The sequence below is a fragment of the Quercus suber genome, unplaced genomic scaffold (genome assembly GCF_002906115.3).
Source record: "Quercus suber isolate HL8 unplaced genomic scaffold, Cork oak 2.0 scaffold_203, whole genome shotgun sequence".
NCBI lineage: Eukaryota > Viridiplantae > Streptophyta > Magnoliopsida > Fagales > Fagaceae > Quercus > Quercus suber.
The window spans coordinates 693512-716067 of record NW_027069661.1 but is presented as its reverse complement, the minus strand read 5'-3'; the positions used below and the strand labels follow the sequence as shown (position 1 = coordinate 716067).

The following is a 22556-nucleotide window of genomic DNA, read 5'->3' as shown; positions in this document are numbered from 1 at the left end:
CATAAAATATGTATGCATAACTAATTGACTAAACTGGCCCGTGTGGATTGGATTGAATTGGGTTCTACCAATTTGATGAGTTGAGTTAGGTTGGATTGAAAAAACCATTTAACTTGACCTAACTAGACTCATGCACACCCCTATTAACTAAGTTTAGAGCTTTTTTTGGAATGTAACTATCACATTGTCACGAACAATTTGAGCTTGGCATGAGAAAAAACTTACATATATAAAAATTAAGAAATTAGTCAAATTTGAGCCCAAGTTTACACTCAACTTCTAAATGAGCATATGTTCATGAATAAGCTTGAAAGTATGAGACTCAATGTAAATAAATAAATAAATATATATATATATATGTATTAGTATTATGCCCAATATTGGATAGTGTAATTTTGCAAATTAGTTAACAAGACATCAAATTATTATTTTTAATCATATCATATATAATATATTAAAGCTAAAGCACAATCAAAATTGAAAATTAAATCCACATCAACTTTTAATTGTAATATAGTTTTATACCAATTGTACATTTTAATTTTCTTAATTTTAGTGTCAAGTAACTTATTCATAATTTTGTTTGCAAAAATCAAATGACTACCTTAGTCCTTACTCACCTGCATAAAACCCACTTACCCGCATTGCACGCACCCACATGTAGCGAAGGACCGAACTGGACTGTCACCCACTGGTTTCACTTTTCAGGACCTCACTCAAAAGAGTATAGTTCTTTCAAGTAGCCAAGGACCGAATTGGACTGGACTGACACACACGCACCCATGTAGTAGTGCGGAGTGCCTTGATATCTTATTGCGCAAAGTGCCAGCTTAATAAGATGTGAGAGAAATGGTTGCATGACATAATACATCTGCATGATTCCCTGGTTTTACCAATCAAAAGGACATAAGAAGTTTTATTGTCTTACATTTTAGTCTTATGTTGTGTACTTGTGTTGTAACTTGTACCTTGTAAGGGCAAAATTTAGAGAAATACAATATTTACAACATTTTCATAATACTTTCTCATCAAATTTTAAATGGTAAATTGTTACTGAAAGTTACGAGTAGGCAAAAGAATAATTTAAGTTGTGGATTTAAATTATAACCAATAATAACTTACTATTTATGATTTATTGTAAAAATATTGTGAACGTAGAATTTTTCCAAAATTTAAGTGCAGTTTTTTTTAGGTAGACAACGTTAATAACCCAAATTAAATTCAAATGTATGATTGTATTGGCCAATAAAATATAATATGTCTTATCTTTTTTTAAAGACAATTAAATTCAATATAATTATATGTTTGTTTGAATTTAATTGAGTATGTTAGGTTCTAAAGATTTAGGATTTTATGTATTTAGAACTCTAATTTGTATTGTTGGCAAACCATGATCAAAACAAGTTATTTAGTCTTGTTTAGACTTGCTCAAAGTTGGGTCTTTCATGTAAAGTTGGAATCGAGTGGCTGCAGATGCATTGGTACATTTCGGCCTGGCTCGATCGATCGAAGGAAAGGCTCGATCGATCGAATCTCGGGCAGAATGTTTTTCTGCAGAATATTCCAGCTTAGCCCTAACTCATTAAATGTTTTGGGTTTTCTGTTTTTACCCTAGGTATATAAAGAAAAACCCTAGCCACGTTTTTAGAGTTGCTCCAGTTGTATTATTGCTCATACATTGCGGTTTTGTGTAAATCTCTTGTGAAATCCAGAGGAGCTTTCTTTTACACAAAACTTAGGGTTTTCGAGATAGAGATTACTTCAACATCTTGATGATCAACTCGGTTGCTACCATTGAAGTTTAAAGAATATCAAGCGTGGGTGCTTGTAGCTGATTGAAGAATTCAAGAAAGAAGGAGTTCGTGGATTCGGAGCTTTCACGTGGTCGTGTCAGTAAGTTCTACTTGTAGGTAGCATTAGGAAGTCAAGCGGGGAGCTTGTAGTCCTTCTGTATGAACTTCGATTCTTTTGCATAGTGGATTCAGGTTTACCTTGAGGATAGCTAGGTCAAATCCTCCCCAGGTTTTTACCGTGTGGTTTCCTGGGTGATCATATCTTGTGTTATTTATTATTCCGTTGCTTTATATGTTTGATATGATTATTTGATTGCTTTAACCTAGAATTGCTTAATTTGACTAAGTAACAACTTGGCTAATTAACTAGGCTAACCAATCTGGTTGTTTTAAGGGGTCTAAAACTGTTCAGAGTAGCTTAATGTAAGGAATATGCAATAAATTTTATTTTATTTTTAAAATGGTAAAAGTGCTAACAACAGCATTTTGTCAGTCGCCAATTCAGCAATTCCTATCTATGTTACTCGAATTGTCAAAACTTTTACCTGAATGGCGTAAAGGACCTTATCAACACCAAAGTTGGGGATGGTTGATGTGAGGGCAAATCGCTTTTTAGTTGTTTTGATTTAAAATTGAGATTAGGATTGGAAAGAGATTTATAGTTCATCTAATGCTCACTAGCATTTCTAATTGAAATATAGAATTCAAATCTTCCATCCCAAATTATCAAATTATAAATAAAAAATTGAGATTATAATTCACTTCTGCATTCCGGCCAAATCTTTAATTTCGGCTAGTATTAACCGAAATGCTCGAAATAGGTTGAAATTTCATCCGAGGTGAAATAGGGGGATTATCATTCCGGTTTGCATGCCAGTACGAGATTTTCCAACTGGAATGAAACAGAATCCATAAAAATGCTTCAAAGGACATGCCATTATCTCTATATATTTAGAGGATTCAGAAAGTTAGTTGTTACCATCGCACACCCTTAGAGCGTTGGTCACACATATATACACTGTGAGGTGTAAGAGCCAAGGTTCAAGTTTTCAGGAGGGAGCTTCACACATATATACACTTAAATTAGGCTAGAGTAAAATTTCTATCTTGTATCAACCAAAAAAAAAAAAAAAGTTAGTTATTGCATTTTTGACTTCCAAAAATACCTTTAATTTAATTAATCTATTCTTATTCCTTAAAAAGGGAAATAAGGTTAAAATGGTAAATCAACTAAAATTAAAAATAAAAATAAATTCTACCACTACCCTCACACTTCCCACTTCCTAACCCCACTACCACAGATTTCTAATTTAGTATGGGAATCCCTTGATTTTCAGAATTTTATCAACTGTCAGATTCTAGCACACTTTTGACCTTCAAAACAATTTTTATGGAATTTGTGATAAACTACAAAGTTGTAGATCTTCAAATTTTCTTTCCATGGCCGTAAGAATCAGGTCAATTGAACATCTATGCAAGATGTTATGGCAAAAATACTGAAACAGTGCAGGATGTTTCCATATTAGGATTTTTCCAATTTTGACTTGAACAAATTTCATTCTTCCCCTTTTTATTCTCACACATTTTTGACTTATTTATGTGGCATTTGGTACGGGGGGATCCACATTACTCCTAGCATCCAGATTCCTAGGAATATGATTCCTAGGAATCACATTCCTAAGAATGTAGCTATTCTTATGTTTGGTTTATTCCCAGGAATCTTAAATGAATTATTTATTTTTCCCATTCTATCCTTAGATTTGAATGTGAACTATCAAGTCATTTAAAAAAAAAGGGTTAAAATTGTCAATTTATAAAAAATACAATTTCCTTTAAGCTTGGGAATCTGGATTCCCACCTGTTTTAAAAAGAATCCACATTCCTACTGAGAGGGGTTTAAGGGGGGAATCCAAATTCCCATGGCATCTGATTCCCTAGCATGATTTGCAACCAAACATGGGAATCTTTAAACATTCCTAGGAATCTTAAAACATTATTCTGTACCAAACGCCACATTAGAGTTTCCAAAACCATGCTCTAATTGATCTTGACCCTTAGACTCTCTTGCATTCTATATAATTAGTTGAATGGTTTTAATCTCCTACAAGAGAAAAATACATGTAATTAGTATATTTTTTAGAAATCTTTCAAACTCACATATTTACGAATAAATTTTTTTTATTTGGATATTTACGAATAATTAAATATGAAATCGATGTGATATTATCTACTAAAACTAAGATAATAATGTAATTTTAAGTGGTCAACACTTCTACAGTTCAAACTTTCAAAGGTCCAAATAGTATCGTCTAGAGTCCTCAGTTGATTGCAGATATTCCATTGACTTTCCCATTTGTACTAAACTTGATTGGAATAGGCTGAGGTCTTGATCATTTACATGGACCCACTTTTCAAACCCACTTTTCATTCCATTTGTGGCAATTAGGTTGAGTGAACAAAAAAGTCATGGTCTAGGTCAACTTAAGGGGATGTTATGGGGCTTTTAAAGATCTACATCCAGAACAAGAAGAAGAAGAACGTGCAGAATGTAGCTTATGTGTGAAAATTTTGCCAATGTATTGGTCTTGATGTTATTATTGGATTCCTGTACATGCCTGTGTCCACGATTGTATCCACTTAATAAGATAAAAATTTCTCATAATGTATTGCCCATTATTGCAGCAGATTAATAATGATGTCAAGTAGTATATAAGTTATATATAAGCTTCCCCTAGTTAAGCTGCCACTAGTGGCGGTTTTAGGAATTTTTTTTCAGGATGGTAATCAGGAAACTTAAATTATACAATATTTAATAAAAAATGATAATTATATCTCATTATCAATACCACAAGCACAGAAACTCTCTCCCTCGTGGAGCTCGCTCTCTCGTGTATACGAGTTTCTTCCTCCCTTGACTTAGGTCTAGGGCATCTTTCTTGCTTTGTGTTTTAGCCGTGTGAGTGATCTTAGTATACCATGGCTGATGAGGTTGTTAATAGTATGGAGAACATGAAACTGACTACGGAAGAGGAGGAGGTGATTACCATCTCTGATGAAGGACGTTTGGAAGCTATTGAGGACTGCACCCTCAGTTTGATGGGTAAGTTTTTGACGTGCAAATCCTTTAATAAGCAAGCAGCAAAGAATACTATGAGACGGGCTTGGGGATTAGAGGACAAACTATGTATCACAGAAATAGGGCCAAATCTTTTTCAGTTTAAATTCAATTCTGAATTTGATCTTATTCGAGTCTTGAGAGGAGGTTCGTGGACTTTTGATAATCAATTATTATTGCTTAAGCGCTGGAGTGGAGACGACAACTTTCTAGATTCAAATCTAGGGGGCGCTGCTGGACATGTTTACATCACGGGTTGCTAAGGAAGTGGGGAGTAGACTGGGGGAGGTTGAGCAAGTTGAGCAGAGAAGAGGGCAAGACGAGTTGCAATATTTCATGAGGGTTAGGGTGGCATTACCTATCTCGAAGCCCATTCGAAGGGGAAGCTTTATTGCGGGGTCTGATGGAGAAAAACACTAGGTAAAGTTCAAATATGAATGGTTGCCGCTGTTTTGCCATTTTTGCGGCATGCTTGGCCATGATGTAAAGAATTGTGCTGAGCACTTTGCGGCAACTAAGAAAGGAGTCATAGTAGACTACCAACATGGAGACTTTTTAAAAGCCATGGGAGGCCGAGCAAGAGGTGGTCCGTTTGACAGGAAAACAGGGGGGGCTGAATATGGTCAAGAGGATGGTAGTGAAACGTTCGGCGCTGGTTCAGTCAAGGCTAAGGGAGGTCCAATTAGTTGTGAGGCACTACTATAACAGAGTAGAGCTGTGGCGGCGGCAGATGAGCTGCGTAGAAACCCTAGCAACGATGATGAAGGACAGTCCGAATTTTCAGGAATCATGCCACCTGTTCAGGAATTAATCACGCCCATGCAGATTACGTGGTGAGTGAAACTGCTGACGTGCACAATGTAGCAACTAGGCTGAAGGAGAATCCGATACAGAAGGAGGATGGTTTACCTAGTGGGTTGGAAGGCAAGGCACGTGAGAGTAACGTGATGGGCTTAAGTGGTGTTGAAGCTATTTTCGGCAAACAATCAGTTGGGCTGAATAATGTAAAGCCCAAATCATCGTGGACTAGATTCAACATGATGGATTTTGGGCTTGGTAATTTACAAAAGGTGTTGTTGCCGTCTAATGGAAAAAGGCCACTACCAGCAGAATTTGATGGGAACCAGATTAGTAAGGGAGAGGAAGGAAGTCTTAAGAGGGGGAAATTTGAGTATGAGGAAGTTCCTACTTTTGAGAGATCGGCCGGGGTGGATGATCACCCTTGCCGGGAGCAATGAGGCTGTTATGCTGGAACTGCCAAGGGCTTGGGAACCCTTTGACAGGTCGAAGCCTTCGCAAACTTGTAAGGGAACAAGCTCCCACTGTGTGTTTTCTTATGGAAACACGTCTGGATAAAGAAGGATTTGATAATTTGTATGGGGATTTGCAGTTTCAGAATAAAATTATAGTTAAACAGCCAAATACAGGGGGTGGTTTGGCCTTATTATGGAAGAAGGAGGTCGTGATGGATTTGATTAATTATTCACCTAATCACATTTTGATGAAGGTCACTGAAGTGGATAGGTTTGTCTGGTTTTTTACTGGATTTTATGGTTGGCCTAAGGCTCAGCATAAAGAAAAATCCTGGCAGCTGTTGGAACATCTGAGGAGTTTTGTTAATGGTGCATGGCTTTGTGCGGGAGATTTTAATGCAGTTCTAAATAGTGCTGAGAAATTAAGTTTAAGGCTACCTAATGCTGCGGAGATTGATTCTTTTAGAAATGTTTTAGACTCTTGTAATTTGGAGGATTTGGGATACAGAGGGTATACCTACACGTGGTCTAATAAGAGGCCTGGTGATGCTAATACCAAATTGAGACTTGATAGGGCTGTGGCAACTATGGAGTGGCTGGCTAAATTTCAGGTAACTACAGTTTCTCACCTTCCCCCCATGCTTCGGATCATTTGCCAATTTTGGTGCATGTGAAGTGTGTTCAGAGGTCTCAGCAAAAATTCCAAAAAGGGTTTAAATTTGAAGAAGCGTGGTTACTGTGGGAGGATTGTGGCACAGTGGTTAAAGATGCTTGGGATATGGTGGGAGGGGGGGAGTTTGGTTTAGCTTCAATAAAGGAGAAGATTAAGTTTTGTGGTGATGAATTGCAAGCATGGGGGTCTTCAAAGTCTGAGCCGAATGAAGTAGCCATTAAAACTCTTCAAAACCGGCTTGAGGTTTTAAATAAAGCTGAAGTGGTGACTGAAGAATCTAAGGCCGAATATTTGAGTGTCAACAAACAGTTGGATGACATGCTATTGAAGTAGGAAATTTACTGGGCACAACGGTCTCGGATCCTGTGGCTTAAACATGGGGATAAGAACACTAAATTCTTTCACTCAAAAGCCTCCCAGAGAAGAAGGAGGAATTATATTACGGGGATTCAAAGTGCACAAGGAAATTGGGTGGAGAAGATGGAGGAGATAACTAATATGACTACTAGTTATTTTGACAATTTGTTTTATGCAGGTAATTGTGATCAGATGGAGGAATGTCTCAATGCTGTCCCAAGGAAGGTGACACCGGAGATGTATGATACCCTGTCTAGTGAGTTTACTGCTGAAGAAGTTAAAATGGCGTTGTTCCAAATGGGACCAACAAAGGCACCTGGACCTGATGGTATGAATGCTTTATTTTACCAAAGATTTTGGCATGTAGTGGGTGATACTATAATTGATGCTGTGTTGGACATCCTGAATGATGGTTATATGTTGCCTGATATTAACCATACTTACATTGTGCTGATTCCTAAAGTGAAGAACCCAGAGAAAATGTCTGATTTTAGGCCCATAAGTCTGTGTAATGTGATTTACAAATTAATTTCTAAAGTATTAGCCAATAGACTGAAGCAGGTGTTACCTAATATCATTTCTCCCACTTAGAGTGATTTTGTCCCTAGGCGCCTTATTACTGATAATGTGTTGCTGGCATATGAAACACTACACACTATGCACTGTAGGAAGAAAGGGAAGAAAGAGTTTTTGGCTTTGAAACTTGATGTTAGTAAAGCATATGATAGGGTGGAGTGGCCTTTCCTTCAGGGGGTTATGCAGCGATTGGGTTTTCCAAAAACATGGATAGAAAAGGTGATGAGTTGTGTCACAACGACTTCATTCTCTGTTCTTGTGAATAAGAGACCGTTTGGTAATGTTCTGCCTTCAAGGGGAATTCGTCAAGGTGATCCTCTCTCACCTTATTTATTTCTGTTATGCATTGAAGGGTTTACTTCGCTATTAGACAGGGCAGTGGCCGGAGGGACTTTGCATGGGGTGTCTATCTGTAGAAATGCACTAAAGATTACTAATCTTCTCTTTGCAGATGATTCATTGATTTTTAGCAGGGCTTCATCAGTGGAGATTAATTCTATTGTTGAGATCCTTCAAGCTTATGCTAAAACCTCTGGACAATGCATAAATTTGGAAAAGTCTTTAATGTATTTCAGTAATAATACCACTGTTCGACAGAAACAGGAGGTTTTGGGGATTCTTGGAGTGATGGAAGTGTCTCGGTTCGACTCATATTTGGGTTTGCCTACTTTAGTTGGAAGGGCTAAATACCATACTTTTTCTTTCATTAAAGATAGGGTGAGGAAAAAATTACAGGTGTGGAAGGGAATGATGCTTTCTAGAGTGGGGAAAGAAGTTCTCATCAAGGCGGTTGCTCAGTCTATTCCAATGTATACAATGAGTGTTTTTCAGCTCCCATCGAAATTATGCGAGGAGTTGGAGGGTTTAAGTTCCAGATTTTGGTGGGGCCAAGTTGGGAATGAAAGGAAAATTCTTTGGAAAAGCTGGGATAAACTGACATTGTCAAAGAAGGATGGTGGAATGGGATTTAAGGACCTTAGAGCTTTCAATTTAGCCATGTTGGCCAAGCAAGGGTGGAGGCTTTTAAAAGATACAAATTCTCTCCTCTATCAAAGCTTCAAAGCAAGGTACTTCCCTAGAACTTCAGTACTTGAGGCTACAAAGTCACCTAACTGTTCGTTTGTGTAGAGGAGCTTAGTGGCGGCCTTACCTATTTTAAGATTGGGACATTGTTGGCGAGTGGGTGATGGACTGTCTATTAATGTCTATCAGGATAGGTGGATTCCAGAGTACCCTACAAATAAGCCTTTTTTGTCGGTAAGGGATGATGAAGAGGAAGTATGGGTGTCAAGTTTGATCAACCAAGACCTCCATGTATGGAGACGTGACTTTATTATGGCTCACTTCAATAGGGAAGAGGGGGAAGCTATATGTGATGTACCTCTAAGTCGATGGCAAGTCTCCGACTCTGTTTATTGGAAGCATAATAAGATGGCATATTCACAGTGAAGTTGGCTTACAAGGTTGCAAGAACTCTATTGAAGAAGGAGGATTGGGCTGAATCATCATTAGGGAGTGGAGGCAGTAAGGTGTGGGCTGCTATATGGAAGCTACGGATCCCCAACAAGATAAAGGTTTTTGGGTGGAGGGCGTGTCATGATATTCTCCCAACTAAAAGGAACTTGAAGAAGAAACGGATTCTGATGGATGAGGTATGTCCATTATGTGCTTTATTCCAAGAATCAACTATTCATGCTTTATGGGAATGCATAGTGGCGCAGGATGTTTGGCATGGTAGTGTAAGAGCTTTGCAGAAGTGTGGGACGGGCCAACTTGATTTTGTTGCTCTGTTGGAGTACCTGCTGGATAGGCTAAGCAAAAAGGAGGTGGAGCTTTTGCTGGTGCAGGCACGGCTGATTTGGAATCAGCGGAACCGAGTAGTGCATGGAGGAAAATTGCTGGAATCGGGTTGGTTGAATAGGCGGGCAGCTGAGTTGCTTAAGGAGTACCAGCTGTCACAGGCAAGCTTACAAGCGGATGCGGTGGTAAGTGCGACTCAACAGGTATTACAAAATGATGGAACACGTTGGATACCTCCACCACAGTCAGTGTACAAACTCAATTACGATGCCGCAGTGTTTGGGGATTCTGCTAGTTTTGGGTTAGGTGCTGTGATTAGAAACTCCATCAGAGAAGTTATGGCATCGATGACAGTTAAGGGGCCGGCAGTCCAGGGAAGTGACGTGGCTGAACTACTTGCATGTTGTAAGGCGCTGGAATTCGCCATTGATGCTGATTTCACGAGGATTATTGTGGAAGGTGACAGTACTAATGCTACGAGGTGTATTGCTTCAGGTACGGACTACCAGTCAGCTATTGGGCATGTTGTTGGAGACATCAGGCATCTGCTAGGAGCTTTGGAGTGGTCTTTGGTGAGTTGTACTAAGAGAAATGGTAATAGGGTGGCACACGTGCTTGCTAGATATGCTCAAAATGTTAATGTTGATTTATTTTGGATGGAAGAGGTTCCATCAGTTGTTGTTGAGCATGTAAACATTGATGCATTCTTGATTTAATTGAAAGTTTTCTTCAGTTTCAAAAAAAATACCACAAGCTTATTTCTTTCAAAATTTTAGTTAAATAAAATTTTCTTGGATTTTTCTTTTTGTTTGTAAAGGCCCAATATATTGTTAAAAAGTCCAAAATTTGGCTACAGACTTAGCTGTAGCCTAAGACTACAACTTTTACTAAACAAATTAGCATGACTACATATTTTGAAAATCTAACCGTTGAATTGTATGTTTTTTATGTTCTTAAAACACAGGTCAAGTTTCATGTCAATCGAATGTTATTTACTATTTAATCCATAAACTTATTTTTTGCGTATAATTTTAGACTAGAAAAACTTGAAAATTAAACATTTTTTTTTAGAAGACGAAAATTAAACATTTGATTGATGACATAAGCTATTTATCTTTAATCTTCTTGAAGTTTTGCAAGCATGGAGAATATAAGAAAAAAAAAATGTGATATAATTGTGGAATTGTTAAAATTCATATCTAATAAAAAAAATATTAAGTGGAGTTATAGCCTTAATCTACAACCAAGTTTGTTGCTAAACTTTGTCTAAAGTTTAATTATATTGGATCTAAAAAATTTTATGGTGGTCATACATTTTTTTTAAGATAAAAAATCATAAAATTTTTAAATTTTATATATAACATGACTTTTTTTTTCCAGGCTAGGGTGGTTTTGCGACCACCTTGACTCTAACTTGGAGCCGCCAATGTGCACCACACACACACGCAAGTTTGATTTCATATTTGTGCATTGATTTTGAAGTAATCCCCAGAATCTTGGAGTTACTCAAGGTCTAGGGATACGTTTGGTAAACTATAATAGTAATTACATAGGAATAACATTACAAATAAAGCTACTTGTAGCAACGTTTTTTTTAATGGCAACACAATATAATAGGTATTACAAGGAATACAAGACGCTGTAATATAATGCTTATTACTATTCATTTATTTGGTGACAACATAATGATAGAACCTTGAAGACAATGGAATGAAAACATTTTTTAAATCAAACTTAAGATATATTTTAGGAAATATCTTACTCATATAATTATATTTCCTAAAAAATAATATTTTTTAAATTTGAAAGAGAGATTATTTATTTTTTTATGATTATTTATTTTCATAATTGTTATGTGCATATGGAAAGTTTGTTCATTTGGAAATATATTAATTTTAGAAATTAATACACCTGTTAAGAAATAATCATTACAAACCTTTTAAAGATGAATAGTTATTCCCCATCTATGTGTGTGTGTGTGTGTGCGTGCGCGCGTGTATATATATATATATAGAGAGAGAGAGAGAGAGAGAGAGAGAGAGAGAGAGAGAGAGAGATGGGTTCAAGTTACACCTAATGTAACTCTATAAGAATTACACATTTTTTAAGTCATAGATTTCTAAGAGATCTAACAGTTGAAAAAAACATCATTAAATATTAAGACTTTACATCTTATTACCCAATTAATACTATGATTTTTTTTTTCTCGGCACTACCATTTTTAATAACCTGCAAACCTTACATATGCTAAAAGCACCCTACCATAACCAAATCTCCCATTTCCGCAAAGAAGCTATTAAACAGTACACTAGAAATTTCTAGTTGGACTTTCTGCTTCACATTCCCATTCATCATCAATAAAGAGTTGGTCGTGGTGCAAATATTGTTTTAGACAATTTCGTTATTGGATAAATTACCCAATTACTACATTTATACAATCAGCAAGTTTAGCAAAGACTTCATTTCAAACATATTGTGGGAAAAATGCATTTTGAGATGGCTCAGTTATGGTTGGGTGCATATTCCCTTGTGTGATAAAAACAAAGAAATTCAAGAAGTTGTAATGGCATCAAGTGCCGCCAAACCCTAATCCCTCTATATATCTAATATCAATGCATTCGATACAACTATCGCGCATATTAACGGAAGAATGCAAATATACATTTTTAGTAGAACGAAACTGGTTTCAAGCCCATTTAACAAACCCTTTTGAACTTGAAGTTCAAATTATGTCCTACGTACAGGTGATATGGGAATTATTCAATTAACATAAATTTAACTGCTATATTGCTTTTGTGCCGAAAGGGGAGATTTGGCTATTGTGGGGTGCTCTTTAGTGGATGAGTATGGATTGCAGGTTATTGAAAATAGAGGACACACAATAAATAAGGAGAGTGAGAGAGAAAAAAAATGATAGTATTAATGAGGTAATAAGATGGATATATATATATATATATATATAACTGAAGTCTTTGACTATTGGTTGACCTTTCCACAATTTTCAACATTAGCATATTTTATTTAGATTTTTTAATTTGACTTAATTCTTTTGATTTTATAACACCAAATTGCAGAAAATTTATTAAATTTCTTAAAAAAAAAAAAAAATTAGTTGTTTGGTACCACACAACCACTATACTTAAAGGAGACCTAAATTATCACATAATCAGAGCATTTTTAGATAATTCTAACAAACCATATAATAACTCCATTAATATAAATCTATGTTAGAGAAGAAACCAATGCACTGGCCATGCATTTGTCACCCCTACTATACTTATCAGGAAAAAGAAAATCTATACCCCTAATGCTTTATGGGTTTCTAAAAATCAATATGGAGCTTAAGAAATATAGATTCTAATGCCAGTAAAACATAGAGTTTGTGTTCCAGTTAATGGAAGAATAGGTGAAATCACAATAAACTTTGTGTTTGGAAAAATTATTATCAATGTAGAGTGTGGTCTTCAAGAGGTTTTTTTTTTTTTTTTTTTGGTAGGTTGTGTAAAATTGGATTTTCGTGCAGGAAAATATTGATCTCTATTTTTACTACCTCCCATTTAAAATGTTAAAAATCTTACATATTGGGCCCCACTTATTAAGGGGAATTTTAGGCTCACATGTGAGGGAGAAGGTTTGCATTATGGTTAAGTGATTAAATTCACCATTTTCTCAAGTTTTTGGAAGAATTAGTAATTTGATACTCACCTTATAGTAGATTAATTACCAACATTATTCCATAAATTATTACCAGCAGCCTTTATTAGAAATACAATACATCTTAGTTCAAATGAGTATCTTATCATCTAATTTGCCCTTCTTTAATAAACATGAGACATGCATATTTAATCACAGATTATAACTTAAACAATATTCTGTCAAACAATCCTCAACTTAAGGAATTCGTAGAAACTTGAAAGGCATAAGATTATGATGATGATGGAGAAACCATGTGAAACCATCTTTGCAGTTTTAACAATCAGTCACCTTGTTGATGGTTCCAACCATGGACAAAATACCAAAATTGACCAAGTTCAACCAATTGTTAGCATTTAGTTTATGGACTTTTAGATTCTTAATGACAACCTAGACATTTGATGTAGCGCGGTACTTGAAATTTCAAGACACTGTGATTCAATGAACTCCAATATTACAGTTTAATTGCAAGAACAGCAAAGAGGGCATTAGTGAGACTGAGATGGGGCATAATTCAAAGGCAATAATTTTTTATTTTTTATTATTTTATTATTATTATTATTATTATTATTATTATTTTAACTTTCACTGTCCCAAATTCCAATTCTCCTATTCCTAATCCTATGTGCAAGTCCTGCATAGTCCCATGCATTTTTCACAGTCTCTCCACCAACCAAGCCATGATGCTTTGTTTGTTTAAATCTTAGATTATCCATCAAATAAGTAAAAAAAGCCAACATAATTACTTAGTGTAAGAATTTTCAATTTTCAACAATTAAACCAGTAAAAGTTAAAAGTTTAGTTTCCTTCTCTTTCCCAATGTTTCATCGTCTACCAAACCCAGTACAATAATATATGATACCTTTAAAATGAGAAATATCAATTGGACCAAAAAACTTTCCTGTTCAACATAGATAAACTTTCGATTCTGGTCAGCCAATAGTGCAGGCACAAGAGAATCCAAAAATTTTTGCACACAAATTCAACTTCAATCAAATTCATAACAGAGAGAGAGAGAGAGAGAGACCTAGATGGAAATGTTGGCGCCAACGTAGTGCTGATGGAACCTGCTTGAATCCCAGATTGTGATATTTATGAATTCTACATAAATTTAGAACTGATGACCCCGTAATCTCATCAGGTTCAAATAATAATTAATTACACTTATGCAATAGTGGATCATTAATTAATAGTCGCCCATGCATAAAAACCATTACATTTTTATAGTCCAAGCAACCAAAAACCACTCTTTTTCTGTAATTAGTACAGGCTTATTAAAAAGGTCCACAAAATTCCAAAACTACCCCACCGAAACCCATTCAATGTTCCCAACAACCGGTTCCTTTACGTTAATGGGGACGAGGACTAAATAGTAAAATCGTTGTTCTAAACAAGAAAAAAGAAGAAGAATGATCTGGTGAAGTGTGTACATTTCAGCCGCCCCCTTCCCCTGATTTATTTTTGCTCTCTCACCATCAGATAACTGATCAGTAGCTTTGTTCAACTAAACTGCCCTCAAAACCGAACCGATTCTCTATCTCTCTCTCTCTCTCTCGCTTTCTCAATTCTCAAACTCTATCGTTTCGTTCTGATTTCCGCTGCCGAATTGTTTGCTTGCTGGATCTTCAGGAAAATGGGTACGCTGCTTCGTACTTCCCACTCTTCTTTTCGTTCTTATTGTTATTCTACTCTTACTGCTGCTACTACTAGTATTGCTAGTGCTAAAAAAAACCCGAATCACAATCACAATCAGAATCAAAATCAATTCCTGAAATCTGTTAGAGATCAGTGCAAATCTAGAAGCTTTAGGAATGTTGATCATGCCTTAGACCTGTTTGATACAATGCTTCACATGCACCCTTTGCCTTCCATCGGCGATTTTAATCACATTTTGGGAGCCATTGCAAGATTGAAGCATTACCCAGTAGTCATTTCTCTAATTAAACGAATCGAATCATTTGGTATCTCTCCTGATGTTTATACTCTTAATGTTTTGGTTAACTCCTTCTGCCATTTGAACCGAGTAGATTTTGGGTTTTCTGTCTTGGCAACAATTTTGAAACTTGGTTATCACCCAGGCTCTATTACTCTAAACACCCTTGTCAAGGGGCTCTGTCTTCAAGGTAACATTGCTGGAGCTGTGAGGTTGGTAGAAGATATGGAGAAGAAAGGGTATCAACCTGATGCATTTACTTGTGGAACGATACTAAATGCTTTGTGTAAGCTTGGTAAGACTGATATGGCTACTGGATTGCTTAGGAAGTTGGAAGAAGGGAATTTTGAGCTTCATCTGTCAGCGTATAACACAATCATTGATAGTTTATGTAAGGATAGATTGGTAACTGAGGCTTTGAACCTTTTATCTGAAATGATGAGTAAAGGCATTCAGCCGGACCTTGTCACTTACAATTCCTTAATTCAAGGCTTATGCAATTTCAGCCGGTGGAGAGAGGCTATTACTTTGTTGAATGAGATGGCACAGAGGAAGATCGTGCCATGTGTGAGGACCTTCAGCATATTGGTGGACACATATTGCAAAGAGGGGATGTTGATAGAGGCGAAAAAAGTTTTTGATATGATGATTCAAAGAGGTATTGAGCCTGACGTAGTCTCTTATAATACTTTGATTGATGGATACTGTTTGCAAAATAAATTGAAGGATGCCATTGAAGCATTGAACATGATGGTTGAGAGGGGTTGTTCACCTAATGTTGTTAGCTATAACACATTGATTAATGGATTTTGTAAAAAGAAAAGAATTGATGAGGCAATGAATCTCTTTCATGAAATGTCCAACAAGGGAGTAACTCCTGATGTTGTGACTTACAGCACTCTTATAGGTGGGTTTTGTCGAGTGGAGAGACACAAGGCTGCTCTAGAGTTTTTTCATAAGATGCAGGCTTGTGGCCAACCTCCAGATCCCCAAACCTATGCTGTCTTGTTGGACGGCCTGTGCAAGAGTGGACAAGTTGTTGAGGCAATAAAAGTGTTTCATGAGATGGAAGACAAAACATTGGGCAATGATATTGTGATTTACAACATTTTAATTGACGGTTTGTGTAATGTCGGGAATCTTACAGTTGCAAGAGAACTCTTTTATAGTCTACCTGCAAAAGGATTGCAATCCAATGTTCGAACTTACAATATAATGATCAAAGGGTTTTGCAAAGAGGGGCTAATTGATGAAGCGAGTGAGTTGCTAGAGAAAATGGATGGGAACCATTTCTCTCCTGATGATCGAACATATAACACAATCATCCAAGGGTTGTTGCAACAGAATGAGACAGCAAAGGCTATGAAACTTATTAAGATAATGGTTGACAAAGGTTTTTCAGCAAATGCAACCACTGCATCCATGTTGGTTGACTTGCTATCTACAAATCCAGCAGATAAATCACTTCAAGAATTACTTATTAAGACTTTGCCAGTCAATCTATAAGGTGTATGTATATTTGTTGGAAGTGGTTATTTACTTTTTATGAAGTGATGTTTCTTTTCATATCATTGATGTTTTTTCCCTTTCAAATTTTTTTTGTTCTTTTTTTTTTTTTTTAACTGTAATTAAATAGGTTTTATTTGAAGTTAAGATTTGGTTGACCCTCACAAGGAGTTATTGGATGGGAGGAGAACTTTACTCTCTATGGAGTTGTGATAGATACAAAAATAGGTCTTGGGAACCATATCACACATTCGCAATGCGACCTTCTCTCCTAAAATTAGAAGTGCTATGTCAACAACATTTTTCACAACAAATCATAAGTGGTAACTTATTATTGGTTTTAATTTGAATTTACCAATTAAATTACTTATTTGCTCACTAGTAACAACCTATAACAGCTTGCCACTCAAGATTTGTTGTAAAAGTGTTGTGGATATAGCTTTTCTCCTCCTAAAATAGCCATAAAAGTTGTAGCATGAAAGGGGTAAACTTCAATTTGATTCTATTCTAATCATTTATATATTCTATTGTTTTATAAACTTCAATTTGAATTGTCCAACATGGGAGTGGCTCCCAATTTTGTCACTTACTGCAGTCTTATAGGTGGGTTTTGTCGAGTGAAAAGACTTCAGGCTGCACTAGAGCTATTCCATAAAATGCAGGCTTGTGGCCATGTTAGTTGACTTGCTATCATCTAATTAAGTAGATAAGAACATTTAAGAATTGCTTCATAAGTTTGTGTGAAGGCTTTTTGAACTTCTCTAGATCAAGGACAAGCTTCATATTTGTACCCATTGCTTGTCAATCTATAAGCAACATGTATTTTTTATTTTAATTTTTATGAGTAAATTTTATATTTTTTACAAGATGAACTTTCTCTTCATTTATATATGGAAAGATTGATCGTTCTTTTAATTGTTCTATCTTTTGTTGAGATTTCATTGTGCACTCATGTTGTTGCTTTCGACCTATTTTCATGGATAGTTATTTCAAATTTTGTCTAATGTGAAGTTAATGCGAAATATATTTGTTCTAAAGTTTGACCTTCTTTGTGGTCATACATCCATTAGGTAGTGGGATAAACGTTAATATATGTATATTATGCTTAAATTAAGTGTTGGAGTTGCGTGTTGAATGTTACAATAAAAATATATATTACGCTTAAATGTAAGGTGTAGTGAATACCTTACTTCTATTTCTATGCTGAATTTGTCTAAGTTTCACATGCTTTCCTGAACTGTATTGACACTAGACTTGGGAATTGGTACCAATTTAGATTAGTGTAGTTTGAAACACTTTTGAACTTAATGAAGTAGCTTCTTTGTCCACTGACTTGAAGATTTGCAACTTAATGTGGAGACTGTGGGATACAAGAACATCAGCTTCACTATCTGGGATGTCAGGGGCCAGGACAAGGTATGTGATCTTAGTATTTAAGTTTCATAACAACTGAAACTTTAAGCATAAGTGTGAAATATGGAAAATATTGTTAATTATATCACGTTTCTGTGATTGTTATGTGCACCTAGTTTCTTTAGTGCTTATGGACGGTCTTGTGCTGACTAGATATTGAACCATTAGCACACAACAAATTCATAAGCTACATCTACTAGCTACTTTCTGATTCAGTTTTTCCTTGTCTATTTAAGGAAAAGCTATTCAGCTTGTGGCAGACATTTCAGACAAGTATCTGATAACTTGTGTTTAGTTGATGTTGGTTATTATGTGCATGTGTCTGTCCTTGTGCTAATTAGATGCTTGTCCTTTAGCACGCAACGTAAAGATAATGTATGTACATTATTTTGAGCCACCTTGTCTTTCAGTTTCTTCCTTAGTTTTAACAGGAAGTATGTTTTTGTGTTAGTCATTCGTGATTTATATGCTTATTGACGGTCTTGTGCTGATTAGTTATTCCATCAGCACATAACATATTCATAAGCTACATTGAATGCGACATTGTATTTTCAGTTTTTCCTTATTCTATGTGAGGACAGCTATTCATGTTGTGTGCACAATCTATACACACAATTATATATATTTATACATACATACATACGCAATTATGCATGTGTATACTTGAATACTTGTATGTTTTTATTATGCATTAGTTGGTTAACATAGGTACTTTTCACACTTTGAAAATGGCATGCTTATGGGTGATCCATTGTTATTAATGTGTTGTTGGTGATCCACCAAGTTAAATTTATTGAGAGCCATACTTTCCCTTAGGCATTATTGTCTGTCCATTTTCAGATTTTCTAAGTCTTGTATGGTGCATGTACAGATTCGACCTTTGTGGAGACATTACTTCCAAAACACTCAAGGTCTTATCTTCGTGGTTGATAGCAATGACCGTGACCGTGTGGTTGAGGCTAGGAATGAGCTGCATTGGATGTTGAATGAGGTAACTAGAGGCTCCATCTTGTTATAAATTGAGTGGAACCTGTAATGTTTTAGTTTAGTTAGATCTTGGAAAAGGTTATTGATTTTTTTTATGTTACTAGCCTATTAGAGACTAACACAATTAAACATAATTAACAATTCACATAATTAGTTGGATCATTTTATTACTGACATTGCTTTGTAATACTGTTAGTCTCTAACTCTCTGCAGTATTCTAATTCAACTGTTTTGGTATTAACGACATATATACCCCGTGTACATCTTACTGCCAATAGCTCATTTTACTTGCCATCTCTCAGTTTTGTTTAAAATTTTCTTTTGCATAATAACATTGCTGGTTGAATGCCTAAAATGAATTGAGGGAGGCTGTGCTGCTTGTATTTGCAAACAAGCAGGATCTTCCAAATGCCATGAATGCTGCTGAAATAACTGATAAGCTTAGTCCTCATTCCCTCCGTCAGCGCCATTGGTATATTAACACACGCACACACACTCTCTCTCTCTCTCACATGTTTTACCCTATGCATAGGAAATTTGGTATCCGCTGATTGGGGCCGTTGCTCTGGGTTCTATTTCAGTTATATTTAGAGCACATGTGCCACTTCAGGGGAAGGGCTGTACGAGGGACTAGACTGGCTTTCCAACAATATTGCTAACAAGGTTAGGCTATTGTGCTGCATGCAACATAAGTGATAATCTTCGATATGGTTATGGGCTGGTTTATTAATATTTTCTATTTGGTTCTTGCAGGCTTAGGAGATCCGTAAATCTTCATTTACTTTTTTGGGCTGCAATCTCTGTCAAAGGGGATTTTGTCTTTATGTGGTGTTTATGCATTTTACATTTGATATTGTCTTGAGAATGTATCTCTTTGTTTAGATCATTGTTACAATATGATAGAAATTGACATTTGCCTTGTAGATTCTAAATAATTCATGACTCACAGTTCATAGATATGATTAAACCTTGCTTATTTTGAGATATCCTTGCTTTTGGTTCTCCTTCAATGGATATGGTTGTAATAGTTTCTCCTCCCCCCTAATTCTCATTTATGATTAAAAGGTCAATTCTCTTGTGTGGTGAAGTTGCATGGGTACTCAAGATCCATTGACGATAATCTTTTACGTGTCACCAATCTCTTTGTTTGGAATAGTGGAAGTGGTGCTTTAGTTTCTAGGGCTTGAATAGGAACCGTTGATTTGATCTTCCTGTCCATCATGGGTCCTCTTTCAATGCATAAAGTACATTAAAAAAGTCGTTGAAGTTTTAATCTATAACCATCAGGATTTTGGTTAAATGCACAAAGATTTTTTTGTTGAAGCCTTAATAGATTAACAAGTGATTGGTTACATCTCAATAGCTAGGGGTCTTTATGAAATTTCAGATAAAAAGAATTGTATTCCAACTGTGGGGAGAGCATCTTGTATACAGGAACCACAACAATTTGTTAATATTTGCACCTGCTTTTAGTACTTGAGGCCAAGTATATTTTGAATGCATCACATCTTGAGTTAGGGCTCTGATATTTGCACCAATTTGCTCAACATTGCATTGTTGAGCAAAGTTGTTGAATTGGTGAACCAATATGCCATACTGAAACATTAAGAAGGCCAGATGGGTCACCCATTTAGAGTTCAGATATTTGCATCACCTGGTGTTGAAAGAGATTCATCTCTCATCATTGTAGCTTATGGTACATGAATTTGACCAATATCCAGGTTGAAGGCCACGATTTTTTTTTTTTTTTGTTTTTTTGTGCTGAAGGCCAAGAAGTTTTGACCTTCTGGTGTTGATGGCTCATATTGTTGAACTTTTTATTTTGTTTTATATACTTATTCTTTGTTCAGTGTAATATTTTACTGTGAGACACTACAACTTATAATGACACCTATCCCGTCTTTAGTTTCTAACAATTCCGCTAAACTACAACCAAGTAAAACAACTCCACTAAATAAAACATGGCTAATTTATATTTAAAAACTTGATGTCTTTAATTTAAATTTTTATGGTCAAAATGTTTTATATAAATCTTAAAATTTCAAAACACATTTTATTTAGCCAAGAGCATTGTATCTTAACTAGTTAGCACCACCTTCTTTTTTTCATGACAATTAGGAAAAACGTGATAAAAGGTTTAAATAGAACGTTTTTAAAAACTTTGATATTTAAATGAAACATTTTGGAAGTTATAAGATTTAAATGAAACACGCTCAAATCAACTAAGTTGAAATTATATTAAGATCTTAGTATATTATTTTTTCTATAAATAGTAGAATAATGGATTTCCGAATTTCATATACACATATAGTAATAATAAATGTCTATAAATAACTATAATTATTATCAAATTTCTATTTAGACACGAAAAAAATAGAAGAGACAAAAATTCTATTATGTTAAATTCACTCACATGGTTGCATTGACCAATAAGTTACGCATTTTAATTTATTTATTCTTGAAAGATGGTAACACATTTTGTATGGTATTGGCCAATGCAATTACATAGATGAATTTAATTCAAGAACCTAAGGTATTGAATCCTTATAAATGTAAGGAATTATGTGTAAGTTTGCTCCTAAAATATTATGCATTTGTTGGGGAAGTTTTGTTGTACAATGATTGATTTAAAGAAAATTTGTTAGAAATTATTAGAACTTTGAAACAAATAAATAGTTGGCAAAAACACCATTTTAGTCCTTATAGTTTGGGGTCGCATTCAATTTGGTTCTCACATTTTGGCTGCAGTCAATTTAGTTATTGTTATTTTCAACTTATAGTTAACTGGTGTATAACCTCATGTATATGCACGAATACAATTAAAAACAATCACAATTACATGGTTCAAACTATACTTTTCTTGAGAAGATGTCTAAATTATATGTAGTATTAGCTTACACCTTTTTAAACCATACATTTCTAAAATATGTAATGGTTTCTCATATTATACACACACACACACACATAATTTACAATTTAAATGAATTTAGACTCTTCGATTTTTGCACTCAATAGTTCACTTGCCACAAAAATTAAAAAATTAGCTGGACACAAAACTAGACTCCAATTGAAATCCAATTTAGAATCCAATTGGATTTGGGCACTTCGATTTTTACATTCAATAATTCATTTGGCATAAAAATTAAAAATTAGATGGGACACCTGGCACAAAATTGAGAATCCAATTGAAATTTAATTGGGTTTTCTCAAGTTTTGGCTTTTAGTATATACTAGTTTGTAACACCATGCATATGCATAGATACATTAAAAAATATACAATAAGATGTATAATATAATTCCCATATATATAATTTAAATACTATTGATAGTCATTTTTATATTTTGTTAACTCTTTAAAATTTTTTGTAAGGATATTATTAGGTATAAAATGTAAATTGTCAATTTTTTTTTTATTATTATTATGAAGCACTTTTTTTTTTTTTTTTTTTTTTTTACG

At 35.2% G+C, this 22556-nt stretch overlaps 2 protein-coding genes across 5 annotated transcripts; both read left to right on the top strand.

Moving 5' to 3' along the window:
* Positions 1–6142: 6142 nt before the first annotated feature.
* Positions 6143–7167, top strand: LOC112032501 (uncharacterized). The gene is made up of 2 exons (XM_024065266.1): positions 6143–6772; positions 6838–7167. Exons 1-2 carry the CDS (start codon positions 6143–6145, stop codon positions 7165–7167), a joined length of 960 nt encoding a protein of 319 aa, XP_023921034.1.
* A 7465-nt stretch (positions 7168–14632) lies between these two features.
* On the top strand, positions 14633–20085 carry LOC112032487 (pentatricopeptide repeat-containing protein At3g22470, mitochondrial-like). Of its 4 annotated transcripts, none has more exons than XM_065779250.1 (5): positions 14633–16700; positions 18039–18115; positions 18984–19103; positions 19681–19762; positions 19853–20085. In XM_065779250.1, exon 1 carries the CDS (start codon positions 14894–14896, stop codon positions 16697–16699), a length of 1806 nt encoding a protein of 601 aa, XP_065635322.1. In that variant the 5' UTR covers positions 14633–14893; the 3' UTR covers position 16700; positions 18039–18115; positions 18984–19103; positions 19681–19762; positions 19853–20085. The 4 variants fall into 4 exon arrangements, 3 of the variants coding, with proteins under 3 accessions (XP_065635322.1, XP_065635321.1, XP_065635323.1); XM_065779251.1 differs by having other exon boundaries at positions 14636–14897; positions 15339–18115; XM_065779249.1 differs by having other exon boundaries at positions 14633–18115; positions 19632–19762.
* The last annotated feature ends 2471 nt before the right edge of the window (positions 20086–22556 follow it).